The sequence below is a fragment of the Oryzias latipes genome, chromosome 11, assembly GCF_002234675.1.
Source record: "Oryzias latipes chromosome 11, ASM223467v1".
Lineage (NCBI taxonomy): Eukaryota > Metazoa > Chordata > Actinopteri > Beloniformes > Adrianichthyidae > Oryzias > Oryzias latipes.
Window position 1 is genome coordinate 7,347,024 of NC_019869.2, and position 26,829 is coordinate 7,373,852.

A 26,829-nucleotide genomic window follows, 5' to 3' on the forward strand; every position below is an offset into this window, starting at 1 on the left:
TCAGAGTAATTTTGCTCCATGAATACAGCTCGTGGGCTGAATTGTGACGCAGGTGTTCTCATAGATAGACAAAATGTCATCTAGATATAGAAATGTTTCTGCTGTGAGATTGGTTCGAATGCCAGATAAACATACAAATTAAGTCATTTATTTACTTATTGCTCTGTAAAAGTAGTATAAAAGCTTTCTTTTACAGTCCTACCAAAGTATTTATGGTAAAAAAGAAAAAGTACCTTTGAATTACTGCTGTTCAGTTTGTTAAAAAAATTGTTCTGTGAATTAGAAATTCAAAAAATGATATTCTTTGAAATTAGGAGAATGCTTTTAATACAGTAATATTTAAAACCTAATAAAAGAAACCTAATCTCTTTAAAAATTTAATTAATAAGTTTAAGTATGTTCCAAAGAAAAATGTGAAAAAATATAACTTTTTGGGGGGAAAAAATGCAGATTTGTAAGCTTTTCTGCAAAACTGTCAAATATCTAAATTATAAATCTAATACACGAGTTATAAATTCCATTTTTCTGGTTTAATACTTTGGCATGCATCACTACCTAAATTTGGCCAAGAGTGAATAGACAGTGCTGGTTTCTTTTATTTCTTTAATGTTTTGTGTGCAGTTGCCTCATTAAACCTGTGTCTTTATTGTTCTGCTGACATACTGAATAATATTTTGGAGCAATGCATTCATTGTTGTTTAAAATGTGTAGGTGTAACTCACTGACTGTATACGAGAACTGGACCGAGTGAGTGTGACGCCACCGTTAGAAAATGGCTTACTTCCAGTTCTAACCAAATCAAGTCCATTCGGTCGCCATTTTTTCGCGATACTGGCACCACCATGTTGGAACCAGAAATCGTTAATAAGCGGTGGTAGATCTGAATAAACTTTTATCTAACAATTTTTACAACTTTAATCTCGTAATCTCTCAACCTTTAACATTTGAAATTACTTTATTTTTTGTAAAATTTTGACTTAATTTTATGACTTTATTCTTGTACATTTTCACTTCTTTCTCATATATTTATCTTTTTTTTAAATCTTACAGAGGCCCTAATACTTTGTTGTAGGTTTTAGTCAAGTTTTAGTTGAAATCTGTGTTATTTACTGTCTCTTTTCTTCTGTTCAGTCTATCAGCCAGGGCTATGGGGGCCACCCAGGATCCTGACTGTCAGCTCCAAAGTGACCAGAGTTCATGATGGTCACTCAAGTGTAAGAGGGCTGATTCAGATGTTCCTTAAGGAAAAACCCCAATCAAGACAGAGCTCTGCAAAGGACACCTGGATGCATCATGTCACAACAACATCGAGAACAAGAACAAACACATGCACAATTTAAAAATTTAGCCTCAACCCAACCTTGACAATCATCCTGATGTGAGGACCAATATGTGTGGGGATTTCTTTGCACATATTGACTGAAATATAAGCCAGTGCCACAATAATGGCAATAGTGTACCTACTGACATTTTGAAACTGTACAGCAGAATGTAAAACCGGGTGTTAAAACAAAAGCAGGAAGATGGAGTGAGATTTTACCATCCAGCTTGTAACAAACACAGTTATCCATCATGGCAACACTCCCAACAACCTGTTGTTACAAGATGCGCCATCAATGATTTTGCCATGCAGAATCCAAACAAAGACCTGTTTTCTCTTTGATTATTGGACGACAATGAAACAATTAAACAATGTTTAGTTTAATATAGAGATTCTGTAAGTTTTGCAATTCGATATACAAGTCCTACTATGAGTTGCTTCACACAAAATCCTTATCATCTCGTTTATTTTTTCCTTTGCACAGTTTAGACTTTCAATGTATTAAATAGCTAATTATTTTAAAACTCAACATTTATTAATTATTTTAGTCGAATTCTTTTTTATTGTAACAAATTATATTCTAAGTATACTTAGCAATTCAAAGCAGTGATACAAAGAGGAATACTAGTTTATATCAAACGGCACCCAGATTTTTTAGCAGAAGTCAGTATTAATGCTGTAAATTTGTTAAGCTGTTCTTACTAAATGCAGTAAAAAGTTTCCAAGATAAATTTGAAGTTTCTTTCAACATCAAGACTCTGTTTAATTGAACAGAAAATGCTAAATAAAAGGTAGTTTCCTTTGGTTTGGTTTTACACTGTACCGCTTAGGTAGGACGAAAACATCATGCAGTAACAACTGCTTGTTTGGGGGCACTGTTTTCCTAGAACAAGCTTTAACAAGAAACAAAGCAAAAAGAAAAACAAAAAACAAACAAACACAGAAAACACAAAGAGAATTGGCCAGTAACAATGAAGGAGTGTCTTCACGTGATTACTACACCATACATTCAAGTCTATTCTTTTTAGTACGTAGCACTTCTTTTGGATTGGGCTGTAGGCAGTTTTTTAAAATTCAAAATACAGCATCACTGTGTTTTTCACACTGTAGGGCGCACCAAGTTATAGTGCGAGCGTCAATAAATGGTCTAGTTTCGAACTTGTTTGCACCAAACTATAAGGCACACTAAGCAAGACAAAAGGGTCAACGATAAATCCATCAGTCAGCCAGACTCTATTAACTGGGTTTACAGTAGTTCTAGAACTTGTTTGTAACATGCGACACGTTAGCTACACTACCCTACTTTCTGTCTTTATTAGTAACACGTGTAAAAACAAAGGTTGTGTCCGTATTCCCACCCTAACCCCTAACTGCTAAAAAATGATATAGTGCGGCACTATGTAGTGCCGTGAATTTTAAAAGCAACTCGGACACCATGCTCACTACTTTTTTTTTAATGGTGGATATGACGTCATTGATTTCACGAAGTTAAAATCGAATTAAAATGAGCTTTTTGTGACGATAACTTGAGTCCACAGTCTTTTGAAGGTAAAAATGTTGATGGTTTATCAAAAAATTACATTTAAATACATTTTTTTTATTAAATGTTCCGACACAATGCATTGGGTTCTATATTCAATAACAATAACACCTAACCTTAAATGCTATAAAAAAAAAAAAAAACCAGACTGGTACCGCTAAAACAAACATTACTGTGACTGCCCTAGCTTTTAACCTTGTTAGTAAAACAACACAGTTTAATAACGCTACATGTTACCTGCATTAGCAAATTCACAATAATACCCATCCTTGTTTGCAACCCTAAAAACAGACTGATGCAGCTAAAACAAACGTTACTGTGATTATGCTAACTCCCAACCTTGTTAGTAACACAAAAAATATTGTCCACCACTGCTACACGTTAGCTGCGTTAGCATATTCCCAATAATACCTAACTTTGTTTGCATCTTGTAAAAAAAAACAAAAATAAAAAACAGACTGATACAGCTAAAATAATTGTTACTGTGACTAGGCTAACTCCTAATCTTGTCAGTAACGTGCAATGAAAACTCAGTTCGACACCACTACATGTTAGAAATGTTAGCATGTTCCCAATAACACCTAATGTTGTTTGCATTTTGTAAAAATACATAGTGATACCTCCAAAAAATTGTTACTGTGACCACGCTAACTACCAACCTAGCACAACCAGATTGTAAAGTTCACTGTTTTTTTGAAAAGAAATTAAAGTTTTTAGGTGCGCCTTATAGTGCGGAAAAATATTTAATTTTTTTTTTTTTTTTTTGCCTATATAGCTAAAATGCAATGAAACTAAAGGAATCATATACATGGAGTAGACAGCTTTAGGCACTTGCTAAACGAGACGGGTCTATGTGTAGACCAAACAGTGTGAATGCAGCCTTAAAATAATTTTAAAGAATTCATAGCAATTTAGGGAAAAAAGATATTTAAATTACTTTTTTGTAATGCACATTAAATAAGCTATTTTACTTAAATAAAGTTTGTTAAGTTTTTCTTTTTTTCATTTCCCCTAACAGTTGTGAATTAGTCACTTTGAGTTGATGTATGAGACAAAACAAACATTGAAACACAATGCCTTTACTTTTAGGTATTTTTTTTTCCTATTCCCAAACCTTTTTTGCTTATGAGATTTAGTAATAAAAATACCACCCTTTTTTTTAGAATGGGAAAGAAATTTAAAATTTCAACCCATGTTTAACTAGAGAATCATAAAATTATTGCTAGAAATGATAAAACCTTTGCCTTACCCCCTTTGTAACACTGGTTTGAAATGTGGAAATGAGGAACTGTGATGACTCTAATCATATAAAAATGTGCATTTACATACCTAAAATATATCAACTAGTGTATTAACTGTTTGTGTTATGTTTCTAGAACACAGATGTACGAAAGTTTAACATGTCCTTTGAAAATGCTGATATTCTAATTTACAAAACAACTTTTAGACTCGACTTTCTTATTGTAAGGCCTCTTTTTTTTGTCCAACCCGCTAACTCTTCCATCTTTTTTGCGAAGAGCGTGGCATTCAGTCTTTTGCATTATACAGCATGAGGTTTAGTTGAAGAAATAAGTGGACATCAGAGGACGGACAGGGAGAACAACAGAACATAAAGAAGCAGGGATATGTAGTATATGTGCATAGGATTTGACCGCCTTACAGTTTGCAACAGGGCCCAAAAGTAACGCCAATACAAAAACCTGTAAACTTTGTATAATAAATGTCCTTTTTTGTAGTTAAGTGATAAATTAATAAACAGTGATAGTTAACTGAATGTTAGTCAGAACCATATCTACATAACAGATTTTCTGATTCATAGGATTTAACCTTTTGCCTTTTAAAGACATTATTTCAAGATAAATGATACAAAAGTTAAATGTTTATGTTACCTAACATGTATAAAATAGCGTAGTGTATATCTATTCTTATATGTAAAACGTATTGAAATCAAGGGTAGACCTTCAGGCATGCTGAAGTTGTGGCAAAAGCTAATAACTCTTAATGCTGCAATCCAGAACGACAGTGCTATACGGGAAGACAGCCAATTAAATTCCCAGCGGAGCACTTTTCCGTTTCAGATGACGTAATTATGAACTTTAGCTCACCAATGTTTTAAAACCAAAATAGATGTGGTGCTTTTAAAAATGCTGGATTGCAGTTTTAAGTTTTTTTTCTTCGTTTTTGCTCAAAATTATGAGTTTTTATTATTTTTATTTTTTTTGGAATACAATTCTTTAATAGTCACACTGTCTTTTTTCAAATTTACAGATAGCTACTATCCATTGTCTTTAAGATATGCTTTTAAAGATCTAAAACTATTTAAGATGTCCATGTATCATTGAACAGTTGTCTGTTTTAGCTGCAGTGGTAGCGTGCTACCTCTAAATCCTGTCCTCATTGGGAATTTATTGAGAAAAATCTGGATTTTTCTAAGAAACCTCTAGTTGCTAACATTCGTTCTATAAACTTACTACTGTCATAAGTATCACTGAAATTACTCCAGATGTTGTTCTCAGAGGGAACTTTTTAACTGTCAAAGCCACAAAAACGTAAACATTTGTTTTTTTGATGAAAATGTACTTAATGCAAAGAAATTCAAAGATCACAGCGACATTTAATAAAGCAAAACGAATAATAAAAAAAATCATTAAATTTTATAAATCAAAACAACATTCCAAATCAAAATACAACAAAAAAAAATTTCAACTAAATTAAAAAAAAAGTTTCAGAAAACAAAAGTAATTTCCAGAAATCAAACTGAAATGTTAAACAACAAAACACAATAAGACACAAGAAAAGGTTGGTATCATGGGACGATGCTGATTGGATGATGAAATTTGAGTTTTAATGTTTTGTTTGTTTGTTTTTTGGTTTGTTTTAATGTGTCTTTCATGTCCACACACTAATAAAAGATTTAAGTGCAATGCATATCCAATATTGCTTAATGTCAAATAACTTGGCTAGAAGGATGGAGTAACATCATCAAATCAGGATGTCCCATGCTACCTACCTTTTCCTGTTTCCGTAAAAAAAAACAAAAAAAAAAAACACTTTGAGAAATTTTTTTTTCTATAAATTAAAATGAAATGTTGAAAAGTTTTCAGAGTTTTTCTTTTTTTTTCTTTTTTAAGAGAAACCAGAAAAAGTAGGTACTGTGGGACATTGCTGATTGAATGGTGACTATGTTGGTTTAGACTACATCATAGTTTGCCCACTTGACTCACTGAAATAGGTACCTATGTTGTAGGTTGACAAAAGAAATTTAAATGATGAGGAATTTGTCTAACTTGACATTAGAAAGCCCTTGTGTCTTAACCCATATGTCTGTCCATCATTTTCAATCAAATGATGGCGTTATTATACTGGATATGCTCGGGGCTACTCGTAAAAATTCTGTTGGTGTGTGGACATTGAAGACGCATTTAAAAAAACCTCAAACATCAAAAAATCAAACAGCATCATCAAATCAGCGATGTCCCATAGTCCATACCTTATCAGCGATGTCCTATAGTACTTACCTTATCAGAAATGTCCTATAGTACCTACCTTATCAGAAATGTCCTATAGTACCTACCTTATCAGCGATGTCCCAAAGTCCCTACCTTATCACTGACGTCCTATAGTACCTACCTGATCAGCGATATCCTATAGTACCTACCTGATCAGCGATATCCTATAGTACCTACCTTATCAGCGATGTCCTATAGACCCTACCTTATCAATTCAATTCAATTAAATTCAATTTTATTTGTATAGCCCAAAATCACAACAACAGTCGTCTCGATGGGCTTCAAAGTAAAACATGAACTCAAAAGGATCACGAATACAAAGAGTTCAATAGGAAAATACTAAAATGAACTTACAAACTGACTGAGCTATACTGGCATCCCTGCCCTTAGACCCCCCTTCGCGGTAAGGAAAAACTCCCAAAAAAACGGATTCCGGAAAAAACGAAGAAACCTCAGGGGTGCCCACATGAAGGAGGGATCCTCCCCCAGGACAGACAGGCGATTTACCAGAACTCTTAGAGAAGAATTAACTTATCTAAATCTACAACTACATATATAAAGTCCAGCAGACGAGCTTCATCCAGCTGTGGTTAGGGGGACAGTCAAAGGCGCGAGTCGAGCCGGAGACAGGAACCACATCCAGGTGTAGGAGCAGGAGCAGAGACGAGGGACTCGGTCAGGTACAGGGCAGAGACGAGCCAGAGATGAGCCAGAGGCAGGATCCACAGCCAGGTGTAGAGCGGGAGCAAAGGCAAGGTAGACGGTCAGGAACTGGAGCACGGATGAGCCAACAGGAGTCTGGAAGCACTCCCAGTCCCCAGGAGGGGAGAGGGAAAGAGGGACAATACATGAATCGCACTGTACCAAACAGAGGCATGGAGAACTAAATGATGAATAATGATTAAGAATAGAGGAGAGGAAGGGTAGAAGTAGATGAGAAAAGAGGACAGAACCCCAGAGCACCATAGTTACCCCAGCTTCAACTTCTAGCAGCCTTTTAAAACAAATAGTTACTATTAAGTTTAATTTAAACAAATTAACATTAAGTTAAATAATCTCTGAATACTAACTAGTCTGACAATAAGCCTGTCCAAAGAGAAATGTTTTCAGTCTAACTTTGAATGTAGAAACTGAATCGGCCTCTCTTACATGAGCTGGGAGCTTATTCCATAAGACAGGGGCTTGGTGGCTAAACGCTCTACCTCCAACCGTACTTTTACTAATTCTAGGAACCACAAGCAGTCCTGCATTTTGCGAGCGAAGTGTTCTTATTGGATGGTAATCAGCGATGTCCTATAGTACCTACCTTTTCAGGGATGTCCCAGAGTCCCTACCTTATCAGCGATGTCCTATATTACCTACCTTATCTCTGATGCCCTAGAGTCCCTACCTTATCAGCGATGTCCTATAGTCCCTACCTTATCAGCGATGTCCTATAGTACCTACCTTATCAGCGATATCCTATAGTACCTACCTTATCAGCGATGTCCTATAGACCCTACCTTATCAATTCAATTCAATTAAATTCAATTTTATTTGTATAGCCCAAAATCACAACAACAGTCGTCTCGATGGGCTTCAAAGTAAAACATGAACTCAAAAGGATCACGAATACAAAGAGTTCAATAGGAAAATACTAAAATGAACTTACAAACTGACTGAGCTATACTGGCATCCCTGCCCTTAGACCCCCCTTCGCGGTAAGGAAAAACTCCCAAAAAAACGGATTCCGGAAAAAACGAAGAAACCTCAGGGGTGCCCACATGAAGGAGGGATCCTCCCCCAGGACAGACAGGCGATTTACCAGAACTCTTAGAGAAGAATTAACTTATCTAAATCTACAACTACATATATAAAGTCCAGCAGACGAGCTTCATCCAGCTGTGGTTAGGGGGACAGTCAAAGGCGCGAGTCGAGCCGGAGACAGGAACCACATCCAGGTGTAGGAGCAGGAGCAGAGACGAGGGACTCGGTCAGGTACAGGGCAGAGACGAGCCAGAGATGAGCCAGAGGCAGGATCCACAGCCAGGTGTAGAGCGGGAGCAAAGGCAAGGTAGACGGTCAGGAACTGGAGCACGGATGAGCCAACAGGAGTCTGGAAGCACTCCCAGTCCCCAGGAGGGGAGAGGGAAAGAGGGACAATACATGAATCGCACTGTACCAAACAGAGGCATGGAGAACTAAATGATGAATAATGATTAAGAATAGAGGAGAGGAAGGGTAGAAGTAGATGAGAAAAGAGGACAGAACCCCAGAGCACCATAGTTACCCCAGCTTCAACTTCTAGCAGCCTTTTAAAACAAATAGTTACTATTAAGTTTAATTTAAACAAATTAACATTAAGTAAAATAATCTCTGAATACTAACTAGTCTGACAATAAGCCTGTCCAAAGAGAAATGTTTTCAGTCTAACTTTGAATGTAGAAACTGAATCGGCCTCTCTTACATGAGCTGGGAGCTTATTCCATAAGACAGGGGCTTGGTGGCTAAACGCTCTACCTCCAACCGTACTTTTACTAATTCTAGGAACCACAAGCAGTCCTGCATTTTGCGAGCGAAGTGTTCTTATTGGATGGTAATCAGCGATGTCCTATAGTACCTACCTTTTCAGGGATGTCCCAGAGTCCCTACCTTATCAGCGATGTCCTATATTACCTACCTTATCTCTGATGCCCTAGAGTCCCTACCTTATCAGCGATGTCCTATAGTCCCTACCTTATCAGCGATGTCCTATAGTACCTACCTTATCAGCGATGTCCCATAGTACCTACCTTATCAGCGATGTCCTATATTACCTACCTTATCTCTGATGCCTTAGAGTCCCTACCTTATCAGCGATATCCTATAGTCCCTACCTTATCAGCGATGTCCTATAGTACCTACCTTATCAGCGATGTCCCATAGTACCTACCTTATCAGCGATGTCCTATAGTACCTACCTTTTCTGGTTTCTTATTATGTTTGATTTATTAACATTTCATTTTGACTTCTGGAAATTGCTTTTGTTTCATTTTATTCGTTCCATTTTTTGAAATTGTGTTTAGGCTTATGGGATTTTGTTTTGAAATCCAAATGTAATAACATTTTGTCTTTTTATTATTTGTTTGACTTTTTTCATTGTCGTTGCTATCTTTGAATTTTGTTTGCATTATTTTATCTGTTGGTGTGCTGTGAACTTCAGGGCGACCATAGATTTACAGCTAAACACGAATTGAAGCACATGGGAAACAGGATGATTTTATTGTGGTTGGCTCTTTGCTCTTGCCTGTCTTTAAAAATGTATAACTTAAATGTTATTTTTTAATTTACCACAAATCTTCCTTTTGTTAATCCAACTGAAGAAGTGAACTGATCGACTACGGAAATAAAACTTTGGGGAATATTAAAAAAAAAGAAGATAAAAAAAAGTGCTTTTAGAAATTTTAGGATGATCCTTTGTTGAATCAAAGGAAAAGTAACTGGGTGCAGCTAATGCAGAATCTAACAGAAGAGATTATTTATCCTACATATATATTTTGAGAAATAGTATATTCCATTAATCAGTATATTTATGTTTCTAAAATGGATGTATAGCATTTTGGAATTGATCAATATTTTTCTTGGCAGCTATTATTCTGCACAATTAAGGAAAAGTCACAAATGTCACAAATATGTTGATGAGATTTTTGACTTGAATTAGGCCTAATGGATGTAATACCTTAATTTACTTGACATTTTGTTTGAAATAAGCCATGCCCCCATTGATAAGCCATACCCTCCAGATCCCTCATGTTGTGTGCTGGATGTTTAAATGTTGGTAGTTTAATTTATAATTGTAGTTATAGTAGGTATGATTGCGACTGTAATTATAACAAGTGTGTGTATATTTGATTGATATAATTCTTTTTTTTGAACACAGGGAATGTATTCATATTACAGGTGATTTTTCTGAGTGATTTCAATAAATTAATAACTCTCAACTTGTGATTTGTTAGTTTTTTTTAACATTTGGCGAAATACAAAAAAAATATAAAAGATTAAATAAAACAAGGCAAGAATCAATTTAAATCGTTCTCAGATTATATTAGATAATACAAGAGTACTTGCTCTGGTAATGCTAGGTTGGGGGTGTGGATCATGTAAACAGAGAGCTCTCAGCAATGGGGAGGGGACGGAGGGGGCGAAGTTGCTCAGCCCCAGCGGTCTCGCCCCCAACTCCGAAGCTCCGTGCACACAGTCTTGCCAACGCACATACAAGCGACCATTTCCAATGCGAGTCTATGTAAACACGCATTTCGGTCTGCCACGTTCAAGATAAGAAAAGGTAAGATAAGACTTTATTATTCCCACGATGGGGAAATTCTTTTGTCTGCAGCAGCAAAAAAGACATCTAGATAGGAAAGTGACATCCAGAATGGCAAAAGTGGCATTAGAAATTGCCTGGTTCCAGGTGCTGGAACCAGGAAGGAAAACACAGGTGAGTTATGTGGTAATAGAGCAATAGAGTTTATTTTATCCGGTGTGGCTTGAAGTCGTGGCGAGGCTGGAGGCTTAATCGTGGCTCGTGACGTGGCTGGAGGGTTAGTAGTGGCTTTGGGCATGGCTGGAGGTTAAGGCGTGACGGGATGTTTCCAGGAACTTCCGTGAGGAAACTTCTGCTCTGGGAGACGGGAGACTCAGGTGACCTCTCGTGGTTAGTAGTCCTGTAGACGAGGCGTAAAGTGAGATTAGGCAAGAGCAAAAACACATGAGCTGAGAATAAACTTAGTGACCAGACTGTGCACCATCAGGGGCAACGTACCGGCGATGAATGCTGGCACTGGATCTCCTTAAGAAAGTCTGGAGGGTGATGAGGTGAGTGGCCACAGCTGGTACATGTCAGGAGCAGATCATAGACGGGAGGGGGAGGAGAGCTGCCAGAGGCACCATGAGAATTCAAGCAAAATGACCTTTGGGTTTGACAGTGCAACATTATGAAAGTACAGAAGAACATCTGCAACCTTCATGACAAATTAAATTAATTAACGCAAAAAAATGAAAAAACAAACCAAGCAACTGTTATAAAAACAAAAATGACTGAAACAACAATTGCAGAAATAAATGAAAAAACACTGCGTGGGCACATGGTGTGTCACTGCAGCAGCGTGTTGTACAGTCTGATGGCTGTGGGGAGGAATGACCTGTGGTGGCGCTCCTTCTTGTTGAAGGAGCTGGTCAGCACCTCTACAGTTTGGTGCAGGGGGTGGATGGGGTTATCCATGATGGATGTTAGCTTAGCCAACATCCTCCTGTCCGCCACGTCCTCCATGGACACCAGTGTGCAGCCTTGGACAGAGCCGGCCTTCTTAACCAACATATGAGGGGCCGTATAAGACATTATTTATTCTGAACCATTCACATTCATACATTCTTGCTCTCACAGTCATATATACTCTCTTTCGCATACATATATTCTCTTACGCATCCATATATTCTCTCTCTCACATTCATACATTCTTGCTCTCACAGTCATATATACTCTCTTTCGCATACATATATTCTCACTTGCACATCCATATATTCTCTCTCTCGCATGCATATATATTCTCTTACGCATTCATATATTCTCACTTGCACATCCATATATTCTCTCTCTCGCATGCATATATATTACTTTACACATCCATACATTCTCACTCTCATTGTCACTCTTAAAAAAGAATGTATGTATGTGAAAGACAAGTATATATGAACGTGTGAGGAAGAGTTTATATGTGTGTGTGAGAGAGGAGTATGCATGAAACGGAAGTTACTTTGCATGAAAAGGAAGGCACTTTGAATGAAAAGGAAGGCACTTTGAATGAAACGGAAGGCAGATGATTTCTCGTGCTCTGATTGGACGAGAGGCCGCCACCTCCCATTTTGAACAGACGCTAACACGAACCAATAAGAAGGCCATCGGAACCTTAAGAAATATTTTATCTTCACCTCAAGTGGTCACAAATCTGTCTGCATCTCTAGAGACACAAAGGAATGTCTCAAATACCAATAATGGTAATAGAAGTGCCACCGAAACAGAAAATCCGTATCCACCTTATTCCTAGCCCCCATGAGCCTTTGCGTGAATTATGGGCGACACTTCCTGTAGACGCTGGAACACGCATTTACATTAAAACAAATTCCTCTTGTTTTCGATCCATAACTACATATAAATGTGGGAAAACCAGCTGTCATTTCTTAAAAAAGGCAACGGTGAGGTGGAGATGAAATATTTGTTAAGGTTCCGATGGCTGCAGGACCCCCGTGGCTATTTCTTGCCGGTTCGTTTTTAAAAAAAAATAAACTTTATTAACAATATCTTGCACATACAAAATACCAAACACAAAACTCCACTGTGTGCAAAATACAATCTTCACGTTCGCCATGAGAATGAACAAAAAAACATAATGATAACCATGTAAAACAGGTTATGCAAAAAGAAAACAAAAATAATAAGGCAAAGGAATCTGTTAAAGTTTCAGGAGAGACCATGTTTCAACTGTTCTGACAGCTTTTTTGTTAGTGGAAGATTTAATACTGTTCACATACAAAACCATTTCTTTCTGAAAAACATAAAACACGGTTTTTTTGTTGGCATATTTACACTTGTGTATAAAGTATTTAGCCATAATTATAAGTAAATTAACTACATATATTTTTTCTGCATTAAGTCTTTCTTGTGTAAAATATCCAAAAATAATATGCTCGTAAAATAATCTATAATCTTCACATAGATGAGTTCTTATAAAATGTATCACATCTTTCCAAAATAGTTGAGTGAAATAGCAAAACCAAAAAAGATGAGGCACAGTTTCTGGTGAGGAATGACAGAATGAACAGTTTATGTCCAGATCTTTTTTAAACTTAGTAAAGAAATGTTTCACTGGATAAAATTTGTGAAGAATTTTGAAAGAAATTTCTCTGATTTTATTGGTGATGAAATACTTTTGTGGCAGGGTCCAAACCTTTTCCCACTGAATTCTACATCCAAAGCTGTTCCAGTATGAGATAACATACGGTTTTGTGGCAATCTCATTTTGAAACAGAGAACGGATACTTTGATTATTCCTGCTAGCTGAAAAACATACCTTTCCACAACACAAGTCTGTTAATTTGGGATTTCTTGCTTGTTCATGTTAGCGTCTGCACTGTAATCCCTAGCGAGTTGACTGAACTTAAAAATTATTTTGTAACAGATTACGCAACAGTTAAGTTATATTATTAAAACTTTTAAGTTAACATTTATTAAAATTCATATTGTCAGTTGGCTTACATTTGTATTATTTCATATAAAAAATATTAAGATTCCTCAACTTATAAAAGAGAGATTATTTACTTAAAGTTTTTAATGTTTTCCAACTAAAAAACGCTTTAACTAACTATATTTTTATATTACTCAACTCATAAAATATGTAAAATTCACTCAAATGCTTTATAAATTCTTTAACTCATTAAATGTGTAGCATTGAAAATATTTAAAATTCTTCAGCTTAAAATGTATTCTAAACAGAGATATTGATACTGCCCCACTACATTTTAAAGGCTAACATTGATAAAAACCAACAAACGTGAAGGCCACACAATAGTGATTGCTTAATACACTTTTTTTAATTGCTCTTTAAAAAAAAGCACAAATATCAAGAGGATGAAGAAACAATAAGTGCAATAAAACTGCATTATAAGAGTGCCACACAACATATTGACAAAAAGAGTTGGTTTTGTATTTTACGGCAGAAAAAGCAAATGATCACAACAAAACACATTAGTTACAATAAATGTCCTTTCAGTGGTTTGCTGTCCTCAAGGCTCAAGACAGCATTCTGAATAAATATGAAGGCAAGTTCAAGTTTTTTGGGGTGCTGTAGGTCCAGAGCATAGATGTCCCCGAAGAGTTAGAAGAGATTAGTCAGCCAGATCTGTGGGACCACTGACGGCAGCATCCGGAGCGTCACCACGACAACTGAGAAGATACCCACAGCAGTGTCTGTGAGGTCTGGTATTCTGGAAAATACAAAACAAAAAACACAGATGAGTTCAGACCCTCAAAGATATTCATCACACTAATGTCCAAAACTGACATTCCTGCCATCTGTCAATAGGAATCTTTTCATGCTAACATTCTGTTAGCTTTTAATCAACTGGCTATGATGTTTTAAGGACCAACTCCAATTAAAATTGTGTTTTTAAAAAGTTCTTTAGCATTTTTCTGAAGGAGGACATTTATAAAATAATTTAAGACTAAAGCTTCATTTTTCTTTATTCAAATAATGATGGATCAGGAGCAGAAAAGGTAAACGAAACTCCACTCCTTCCAATCAGGAGTCCCTGATGTTCGCCTTTCATCTTCCGTCTCAGTTTTAAAACCATTTAAAAATATCACTCAGTTTACAAACTACAAACAATTGCCCTATTTATTATGTCACTCAATAAAATCTCAATCAATATTAAAGGATTAGTGAAAACCATTGACAGGGAGTCGTGTGCACTTACTGTACAGGTCTTGAAGAAGTTGGAGGCATCTTCATGCAGATAAACAGGAAGTGCAAGGAGGACAAGTGCCCGTCTCATGTTCACGTCACGCTGGTCCTAAAAGAATAAAAAGAAATATCCATTACCTTTGAAGCAAATGCAGAGCAAACACTTCCAATATTTACTTAAGGAACTTTAAGAAATAATAAAATGATACCTTTTCTAGATGTCTATTTCTAGTAAGAGGACAATACAGTGTTTATGTCATGATCCACTTCAGGTCAAAGACCCAAAGTCATTTGAAGGCAAGTTACACCGTGGCTTCTTACAGCTGTTTACAAATGATTTGTTATCCGTTTTTGAATTATGCACATTAGAAATTCACCTGGAGGTCATAAATCCTAACCAAGCTGGCCAGTTCCTGTCTGTTTTGGTGGACTTAGTCTCAGAAAAGGGCAGCTTTAAGTTACACAAACATGTAAAAACTGCACAATTTCCTCTGACTGCATCTACTCTACATAAATCCATTTCAGATCTTGACAGATGAGTTTTCATGGTTTCAAATGATGGAATGGTGCTAATGCAACATCATTTTATTATTGTAATATACTGTCATAAAGACATGACAATATTCCAAAGTGTCTCCACATACATGGCAGTGGAAACACTTTGGAATATTTGCTATGTAGTACTGCAGTATTATATGTAGTACTGCATAGTGCCAAAGTAACAGAACACAACTTGCACCTCCATTCCATTGTGCCACCTTCAGCCTGCAATCTAAATATGTTTAGTTAAATTGTAAATAATTTCAGCTCTATTTAGACCTTTGGCTAGTTAAAATGTGCATAAATGTTTCCATGCTGCCGTATAAATCTAATAATGGTAATAGTTCAGGATGAATGTATTAAATAAGTATAAAACTCACCCACTGACACCTCTTTTCTGGTGAAATGGTGACTTTCTGGTGAACTTTCTGAAGTTCAGTATCTGAAAAAGTCCAAAAGAGATTTTTCAATGTTAAAAAATGTTTCAATTATATTCTGATCAAAAAACATTTATTGCACTACACAACCTATTGCATTTTTTGTTTTTTTAAAATAGCTCTAGACAAATAACTGAGACAAGTTACCTCGCTGGCCTTGGCGTCTACCTGGAGGTGAAACACTGAACACTCTGTAGTTCGGTACCTGAACACAACACGAGCACGTTGATTAATTTATTTTTACAAAAACCTTTTTTATAACGGAGATCAGTGATTTATAAAAGCTTAAAGCTGCATTCAAAACCCAATGCTTCCATGTAGCAACCAGGCTTAAAACTGTTGGCGGTAGCTCCTCCCACACAACCGTTAGAGGCTTTGAGTGACATTTTTGGACAAATGTCCAGCAGCAAACTTTAGCCACAGACAGAGGCCTCCAACGCGAATTTCACACGCGGATCATGTTTAGTGTGATTGCAGCATAACAGATCATTTCTACCTCTGAAAAAAAAAAAAAAACCTCATCACTGTCGTAACTTACGGGCAGAAATGCATTTTGGGTTTGGCTCGCCATACGTCTTCTGCTAATATGACAAACTAATCATGTATAAATTTCCACATTAATCTCTAAAACAATCATAACACACATATGTTTAAACAACAGTAAACCACATTTACGGTAGTATAAGAGCATTTTTAAAGCATTCATTCATAAACCATGAACGATACTTACCAAATTAAATCAGGGCTGAAGACAAGACGGCACCATCAGCGATGAGGCGGATGAAAAAAAAACGAGGTTGGGGCGTCTTGAAGCGGGACGAAATCGCAACGCTTTGCAGAATAATAAAATGCTCGACTTTCAATTTCAAACGTCGCATACTCGCATTCGGCAAATCCAACATGGCCACCTGAGCTAACGTAGAGAAAACGAAAGACCCTCCCACCAGTACGTGATGACGTCATAACGCTACTTCACGGATCTTAAAATTTTTGAGTGCCAGATACAAATAAGCTTTAAAATATTTAGCACTGTTAAGTTAAATTTGAAAAAATCTTGATAGAGCTTAATACTTTATAGTTGAATCAACTACAAAATGACATTTAAGTTGTGTAACCTTAATAGTTATGAGTCAGTACAAGTGATAGGGTTTAGAGTGTGTTCAAAATGGGAGGTGGCGGCCTCTCGTCCAATCAGAGCACGAGAAATCATCTGCCTTCCGTTTCATTCAAAGTGCCTTCCGTTTCATTCAAAGTGCCTTCCTTTTCATTCAAAGTGCCTTCCTTTTCATGCAAAGTAACTTCCGTTTCATGCATACTCCTCTCTCACACGCACATATAAACTCTTCCTCACACGTTCATATATACTTGTCTTTCACATACATACATTCTTTTTTAAGAGTGACAATGAGAGTGAGAATGTATGTATGTGTAAAGTAATATATATGCATGCGAGAGAGAGAATATATGGATGTGCAAGTGAGAATATATGAATGCGTAAGAGAATATATATGCATGCGAGAGAGAGAATATATGGATGTGCAAGTGAGAATATATGTATGCGAAAGAGAGTATATATGACTGTGAGAGCAAGAATGTATGAATATGAGAGAGAGAATATATGGATGCGTAAGAGAATATATGTATGCGAAAGAGAGTATATATGACTGTGAGAGCAAGAATGTATGAATGTGAGAGAGAGAATATATGGATGCGTAAGAGAATATATGTATGCGAAAGAGAGTATATATGACTGTGAGAGCAAGAATGTATGAATGTGAGAGAGAGAATATATGGATGCGTAAGAGAATATATGTATGCGAAAGAGAGTATATATGACTGTGAGAGCAAGAATGTATGAATGTGAGAGAGAGAATATATGGATGCGTAAGAGAATATATGTATGCGAAAGAGAGTATATATGACTGTGAGAGCAAGAATGTATTAATGTGAATGGTTCAGAATAAATAATGTCTTATACGGCCCCTCATACCAACACATGTTCATCCATCGCTACGCAGTTTCTACGATTTTTTTGGGGCTCTAAGTACAAAACATACCGCCGGTGAATGGGCATTGCCAGTTAAACCAGGTTGAACTTTGACTGATCAGGGACTCGGATTTGGTAGTGACGTATGGATGGTGTTGTTTTTATATATGGAAATGGAGCTGTGAAAGAAAAATCCTGAAGCAAGATTGAAGAGATTTGCATCGCTTGGATATTTTGCACCAAACCTTTCCCAAATGCAGGTGGGGGGCATGCGCCAGTAAACTGTAGAAAAAGAAGATGAAGCCCCTCCCTGCTTATCCAGCGTGAACACAATGGGATAAATGTTTGGCAATTTTTTAACATGCATCAAATGCCCAATGTGTATGTAGCTTTAGACTACATCATATTTTGCCCAATTTGACCTAACTAACACAACCTTACTAGGTTGTAAAAACAAATTTAGATCATGAGGAATTTGCCTAGCTTGACATTAGAAAGCCCTATTCAAGCAAATATTTACATTAATTGAAACATTAGAAAATAGATCTTGAAATTTCTACATTTGTTTCCACATTTTGAACAGAAGTTATAACTCCATACTTGACTTTCCAAAAACCTTTGCTCATGCATTTGAAGAAAAAAAACCCAAGTTTTTTCCTCATAAAAATGAAATTAAATGCTAAAATAAGGCACATAGAATCGAGTCCTACCATCTGTTTTTTGGCTCTTAAAAAGATTGGGACCATTTTTCAGAGTAGTAACACAAATGTCACCTCAGATCTGCATGTGCAGTGAAATTAAAATGGCAAGTTTTTCCTTATGGCCAAGAGATTTCTTCCCACAATGCATGATTTCAGATTTTTCTAAATAATTTTCTGCTTGTAATAACCCCTGTAGTACAAGAAACATCTACCAACAAACTTTGCTTGGTCTAGATGGCGGATACAAATCAAGCTTAGTAGAAAGTCACTTTAACAGTTCATAGCAGAAGTGTCAAAATAAAGCTGTTTTTATCTGGCTGAAGATAAGAGTTATCTTTCTCTAGCTAATTGGTTTTTCCTTAAACTTAACATTTAATATAAATTATTGTACTATATTTTTGCTTTTTAGCATCTTGGACAAAATAGTGAAAAGATGCAAATGAGGTCAACTGATATTTTATCCTTGGGCAGCTCACAGCTGTCTCTGTCAAGGCTGCTCAGGATCCCACCACTTCACTCAACCCGTCTTTTTCTGGTGTCACTCCAATAAGTAAGCAGGTAATGAGGATGTCAGCTATTGTTCACAGGATAGGTACAGACTGACTGAGGATGAAGGGCTTCAACTGCATGACATGCTGGAAAACAGAGAAAAGAAAATCAATTTCACAGAGACTGCAGCTACTTCCCAACAGCAGGAACATTCCTTAGCCATGTTTGTTTTTATTACATTAATGGGACGACCGGCGCCGAGCAATCAACCCCATTGCTGAGGGGCTTTCTGTTTATCCCTTGTGCTATCTTGAGGGGTCCAGATGAACCCACTCCCAGCGTTAACGTGCCTTCAAGGCACGTTAACGTTGGGAGTGGGGTCATCTAGACCCCACAAGACAGTGCGCTAAACCTTTTTGCTTCAATGATTTGTGATCTTCACTGGTGTCCATGGGTTACATGAAATCTTTCCACCTTTATCCACCTTTGTCATGGTAGGGAGAACATGTCAATGTAAGGGTGGGGTCATCTAAGATAGCACAAGGGGTAAAGGTTTAAAGCTTAAGGGGGGGGGGGTAACTTTTAGGGTTTTTAGTGAAATTAATCTAATGCCACATTACCGGTTAGGAGCTATCCAGTTGTACAGTATTTAGACAGATTCCAGCTCCAAAGACGAAAACCAAAATCTATTTGTCTGCATCGGAATGGAGCGGAGCAGGGAGCCTGTGACCCGCCCAGTGTGTTTTCTATGTCACAAGTATGATCTTTTTCAAACAACATTTTTGTCAACTGGTCCTGATTCACAACAATTTGAATAAAGAAATACTCAGAAATTCAGTTTTAAGCTTAGTTTTCTTAATGTAGGTCCTCTATCAGAAGAAAAATACTAAAAACACAATTTTCATTGGAGTGGGTTCAATGAAACATTAATCTCAAAAACAATGAATGGATAGACATATTTTTGTAAATAGACACAGATTTCCATATGATTAAATGGAGAAATAGAAAGAAGGCACCCGAAGTTGTTTATAGCTTTAATAGCTTGTGCATGACTGCACAAGTGGGTATCCACAAACATTAAAGATGCCGTACACACAGTTTAATACCATGCTCATTTATTTGCTGTTTGATTTACTCCAAAATCTGCAGGTTTTATGATTGTTTTGATGTGCAGATTATAGGACATACCTCAATCCAGACTGTTTCAGCTGAGGACAAATGTTTAAATTAAACACCAGCACCACTGTGTGGCAAAACGGAGAAACAGCTGTGTCCAAAGAAGGAGCAACTTTAGAAAATGTTTTCAAGATCTACATCTTCTTTTTTGCTTCTTTTTCTATAACATTGAAATAATTATATTTTAATGACTGGCCAAAATGATTATTTCTTCTGAATAACTTTTTTTCTGGGTTTTGTTTACAAAAAAACACTCGTGCTGTAAGGTGACTGAATGTACGTAGAAGCTTTATTTTCTCATTTTTCATCAAATATAAAATACACTTTTCATGCATGGAAACAATAAACCGCAAAGAACACAAGTTATTTTAAAGACACATATAAACAGGGGGAAAATGGGCAAATCTGTATGGGGCACACAGGCGACCTGCGTGACATATTCCCGTAAAGCCAACATATTTTTGCACATATTTTTTCAACAGGCATGCTGAGGGCAACAGGCTGATTAGGCTTATTTCCCTGGTCCGTCTGCATCTCTGTTGCATTGCACTGACACAAAAATTAGAACGTTTATTAATCAATCAGATTGTTCACATCGCCTCCTCATTTCCTATTTAGGGTGACATGCTCATGTGATGACGCATGTCATCACCGCAGAGAACACCACCATGGATGACCAAAGTTTATTTGTAGATGTTCAAATGCATACCATCATGTATGATACAAAACATGTATTTTACCAAGGCTCAGTTAGGAAGGGGAGGGCATGGAGATGATCGTTTTAGTGTTGGATGAGCGCAGAGAACAGGATGAAATACTCGACATGGGAGTGACAGGACAACCAGTCCTCTGGGATACAGGGGGGAGGGGAGACGGACCTGAGATGCAACGTGTCAATGTAAAATGACTGATGGTCCTGAAACAAAGTCCTCACGCACTGCAGACGGACCAGTGTACATTCATAGTAGGGGTGAAGTAGGTGAGATGCAGAAACGTTGTACAGATTTCTTTTTTCCAACCCCCACCAACTCCTGGGCACTGTGCAAGGACCCGGTTAGTGCTGATCATGAGATAAGTGTGCCCTCCTAGAAATGACAAAACTTGACAATCAGAGTGTAGTTCATGTGGTCCTCCTATGGGCACGTACCTGTTACTGTGCAAGTAAGGGGCCAGTACTTACACTTTACAAATGACGAGAATGTAGCGTATGGTGGTACATAAGCATCCCCATGCGTCATAAGTGGACGCAGCTTACAATAGCCTTACGAATACTTTACGATACACTTACCATAAGCACGACAATTGTACCTTCCATTTTCATGTTGTCATGAACCTCCTGCCATTCTCTACGACCCTCCATGGACCCGAACGACCCCAAGACCTGCATTATCCCTATGGGTCAACCCTCCTTAAGGCTGCATGCGACTCAGGCTATGTCCACACCGCCCTAAGCAAAGCACATTCAAGCGACCACTTCCAATAAAAAGTCTATGTAAACGCACCTGAAAGCCGTGTTTTGGGGCTTTCATGTTCAAAACTTTTGCGTTAATGTGCAGGCAAATTTCTACGACCATTATCGGGTCCTACGTACAAAGAGCATGGTCATTGAACTCGAGTTGCCAGCAAAACCAGGTTTAACCCTTGTGCTATCCTAGGCACTTTGACATTGGGAGTGGGGTCATCTAGACCCCACAAGACAGTGCGCCGAACTTTTTTCTGCAATGATTTGCGATCTGCACTAGTGTCCATGGATTACATGAAATCCTCTTCACCTTTATCCACCTTTGTCATGGTAGGGAGAACACGTCAATGGTCATCTTGACCCTATAGGATAGCACAAGGGTTAACTTTGACCACTCAGATTTGTCCGTGATGCGGTGAAACACACTAACTCAGAGCTTAGCTGGTTTATCTGGGAAACCAAGACACGACGATGGGCCTGACGACATCTGCAAGGCTACTCTCCTGACATGGCAAGAATGCTAGCAATGAACTCAACCATGTCTGTTCCCTGCCCCCAAATCCCAAGTGTTGCACCGCTCGACATTTTGCACAAAGCCAACTGTAGATGGGTACTTGCGCTGGCAAACAGTAGAAAAAAAGAAGAAGCCCCTCCCTGCTTGTCCAGTGTGAACACCATGGGCTTATGAACGTGTGATGTGTATGTAGCTTCTTTAAGATGTTTATTCTCACAACAGGTGTACAACACATTTGATAAATGTCATTATAAACACAGCATGAGTCAATTCAAGGATACAGTTAGATCAGTGTTTTTCAACCTTTTTTGAGCCACAGCACACTTTATCTTTGGCAAAAATCCCGCGGCACACCAGCATCCAAAAATTTAAAAAGGAGAAACTCATAGTCTGTAATTCTGTACAGTCCCCTCGCAATCTAACACACATTTTTGTGATAACTGTGGCAGAAAAAGCTGGAAGTTGCATCTAAATTAGTTTTCAGTAATACATTTCAACTAAATTATTTGAAATTTTACCGTGGTAGTTGCTTTTTCCTCTAGTTTATTAACATGCAATTTTATGAAACCTCACAAAAAAACAAATACCTTCTTTCTAAATGTGATAATGCACACTTTGTTGGCCATTAACCCTTACTTAGATTATTAAATTTTTTCAATTTAGTTTAATTGTGTCTGTTGGCCACTTCACCTTAAACCTGTTTCTTAAATGTTGTTATTACTTCTTCTTAACATTTTAAATATAAAATAATCCAGACATTGTTAGAAAAGTGTTTCCGTTAGAAAGATGACTTGGACCAAACTCTGGGATGTTTGGCTGTTAATAAACACAAACCTTGAAGGGGAACTAAACTGTTGACCTCTGATTTCATCAAGAAGATTTAAAACTCTCTGATATCTGTTCGTAGTGGTTTTAAGACGTTTAACAGGGAAGACTCATTGAAGCGCAGAGATGCTGTAACTTTAACCCGATGCATCATGGGAGATGTAGTGCTAAAACTGCTGCAGATCACAGACACACTCGTTTCTCTGAGCTTCATTGTTTTGTTCACTTGTTTCACGGTCTGACACCGGATTCAGTGGAAAGCTACACCGCTAAAGACGAACTTTAGCTGGTATTTTTGTTGGAACTGAGAGACTTTATGAACAGAATCAGAACAAGGAAGTGAAGACTTTAACCACTTCTGATTGGTCAGACTGATGACGTGTGATTAAGACTCCAAGAATGATTGGTGGAGACAGTTAAAGGGGCGGGACTTTTCCAGAAACAGAGCTGAAGCTGCGGCTAAATCGTGGTACTGTCATTCTTATCAAAATGTCTTTAATAGAATCAAATAAACAAAAAGAAAAAAGTATTTTACAATCTTTCATATTCCTAACTACTCTGTGTTTTATCAAGGCCTGTTTGGATGAACAAAGAGCTGATATCCTGGAGATGGAAAATGTTTTTAGATTAGTGAATGGGTAATTTCCCATGGCACACCGGTTGAAAAACACTGTTAGAAGGTATCCTTGAATTGAATGTTTGATAAAAACTGTGACCGATGGTTGTTCTGGGGGTTTATAAAGGGGTTTCCAAACCTGGTAGTGGGGACAGCGGTTCGTATCTGCATGTGTCCGTTTGGGACGTCTGGCTATACATGTTGAGTGGAACAGCAGGATACCCCGCTTGCGCTGACGCCTCCTCCGAGTGCATCTTGTAAGGCATCTTGGACATAACTGCCAGTCTAAGTTTGAGAACAACATTACGAAGAGCCGCGCGGTATTCTTTCCTGATCAGGCAGTAGATGACAGGGTTGAAGCAGCTACTGGTAAAAGCCAGGCAGTTGGCCAGAGGAAAGAAGTATGTCTGAGCCGTGTAGAAAGACTTGCTGATATCAATTACATCAAAGTGGATGAGGACGTTCCAAAGTGTGAGGACATTGTACGGGAACCAGCATGCACAGAATGAAAGCACCACCACTGCCACAGTCTTGGAAATATCAGCAGTCCGAGAGGAGCCGCCGCTGCCTCTGAGTTTATGTTTGCAAAGGAAGCGCAGCAGCAGCAGGTAGGAGAGGATGATGGTGGCGTAGGGGAGCAGAAACCCCAGCACCACTCTCAAAAGTTGGTTTATTCCGAGCCAGGTCGTGTCCGGGAAGCGGAGCAGGCACGCCGTGTCTTTGCCCACGTGTTTCAGATCTGCAAAAATGGCTCGGGGCGCAGCGGCGATGAGTGCCCCCACCCAGATGAAGGTGGTGGCCAGCGGGTAAGAGCAGGATCTGCTGCACAGAGACGAGCCGGGCTTCAGAGCCGTGGCCACGGAGCAGTACCGGGTCAGACTCATGGCCGTCAGAAAAAAGCAGCTGGCAAACACGTTCAGCCCCGTGAGTAGAGAAACAGCCTTACAGGTGACCAAGCCAAAAGGCCAGTTGTAGTCCAGGGCAATGTCCACCGCCCAAAACGGTAAGGCCAAAGAAAAGAAAAAATGAGCCACAGCTAAATTAAAAACAAAGAAATTGATGGTGCCTATGGTGATGGTGCGAGTGGAATACAGGAGAAACATGGCCAACAAATTACCCAGGACTCCTACTGTGGCCACAATAAAGTAAACCACAGAGATGAGTATTCTGAGCCAAGGGGATCCATCATCATAAGTCTCCAAGCCACTGCCATTGTTAAGGCCATGGAAAATGAGCAGAGAGTTGTTACAGAATGGACCCACACATCCAGCTATGACGCTGTTGAAGAACTCCATTCTTTCCAGGTCAAGATTTGACATTTTTGTCTCCCTGAAAAACCTCAAGGCTAGTTTTTGTCCACTTGTCGTCTTTTGTGGTCACGCAGAATTAAAAATGTACGTTCTGGCTGAGTTTTTATTAGATGAAAGTCCTTTACCCTGCAAGGGAAGAGGAAATTATTATTACATTATAGAGGGAGCAGACTTTGAGCAGATAAGTGGATTAACTTAGTCAGATAAACAAATTACATTGAAGCGTTGGCCACAGTCAGATAATTCAGTCGAAATCACATACTAGGCAGCAAGTAAATTCCCCCTTTGATGTAAAGATTTATCATTTATTCAGAACAAATAGCTAAAAAGGATGTAGGTATGTTAATGGACCAAACAGAAAGTTGCACAATTTTAATGTCGAACAGTGAGGTCATCTCCACAATAAAAGCATGTTTCAAAGTTTCACACTGAATTTGGTCTTTAATCAAAATAGGTTTTAACAATTCCTTCCAAAAATTGTTATATTTTGGCAGAAAGATTTTCAGATTTTCATCAGCAGGCGAAAATAACGTAATAGCGTATTGTCCTGCTTGCTTAATGTGAACTGTCATCTTTTCAAACAAGTAATACATAAAAAAAAGCCAACATGCAAAGCTCTTAAAGTTAATTTCTAAAACGGCTAGAAGCATGTGCATGCTGTCAGAGGAGTGTGACATGCAGAAATTGAGACAGAGATAAACTTACCCGAACATCCAAAGCATGTATTTAGAGTTGCAGCTCTCCTGAAAATCTCCGACTGCAACAGCAATAACCATGCATGCGTTTGCTGCTTTGGATTTTGGCCCCGCCCCCAACAGGGTTGTCCAAATTAAGAAGCAGCCATGCTGGCACCACAAAATACAGAACCAGTAAATAATTCACTCCCGAACAACTCTAAATAAATGATGATTAGAATTAGATATTATAAAATGAGCTAAATCTTTAAGCTTCAACTCTTGTTTTAAAAGTATGGAAATAACAAATGCAGTCATATCTTTACACACACACACACACGCACACACACACACACACACACACCCACACACACACACAATAAAAAAACAATGATGTGGCACTAATTGTTATTTTAAGAAAACAATTTTCATGCTGATTTTACCAAATAGTGAAGTAATTATGAAAGTTCCCCACAGATTAGCTTAAACAAAAATACTTATTGAATATGTTCATTTATCATGATGCACATTTTTTAACTTATACATTTTGTGCTTTTTTGTAGATGTAAATGTGAAAATGATTCAGTTGTTAGTTTTTCTTCAATATTTTTCCTGTTTTAGACCAGTTGCTTCATTTTCTGTACACAAAACAGGTGATTTTCTATCATTTATGGCCAAAAATGTGATTTTTGTAACTAAAAAAACGGTTTTGTTCCTGTCACAAAAGGTTAATTGGAAGCAAATCTATTTCATATACATTTTGTTGTCTACTGTTCACAAGAGGAGGGAACTGTTTCTGCAGAAATGATTCTTTCTCCATTATAAATTGTTGATAGTGAAAGGAACATCAAGAGCGAAAGAGCAAATGAAATTAGGATGGAAAACGGCGGAAGAGTGAGGAAATTGATTTATGCTGATCTGTCCAAGCGGGAGCATAGTCATAAACTAGGAGGACAAATAAATAAATAACGAAATAAAAGGATATGCTGCGTGAGCGTTCATGTTCCGTTCAGAAACATGGAGCAGAATCATGGACATTTGAACCTGGACTACTGTGTCAAAACAGCTCCTTAACAGTTGAATTCATTTCATGAGCGACGGAGTGACAAGTATCTTAATTAAACAAAACATTCAATTCAAAGAAATGAAGAAATTTCCACAAAAATTCATAATTATTGCCACATTATTGATAAAATCCTTTATATTCTTTTGTAAATAATTAAGTTTGGTTATTTGGGAAATGCTTTTATTTTG

At 37.7% G+C, this 26,829-nt stretch overlaps 1 protein-coding gene across 4 annotated transcripts in view; it reads left to right on the forward strand.

The window, feature by feature from the left end:
- LOC101160492 (ras/Rap GTPase-activating protein SynGAP) overlaps positions 1 to 6,113 on the forward strand; it is a 59,839-nt gene extending 53,726 nt beyond the window's left edge. For all 4 annotated transcript variants that reach the window (XM_020706992.2, XM_020706991.2, XM_011480774.3 and 1 more), the window contains one exon: positions 1,132 to 6,113. In XM_020706992.2, the coding sequence (XP_020562651.1) occupies positions 1,132 to 1,201 (70 nt within the window). In that variant the 3' untranslated portion in view covers positions 1,202 to 6,113. The remainder of the gene's footprint in view (positions 1 to 1,131) is intronic.
- Positions 6,114 to 26,829: the final 20,716 nt, after the last annotated feature.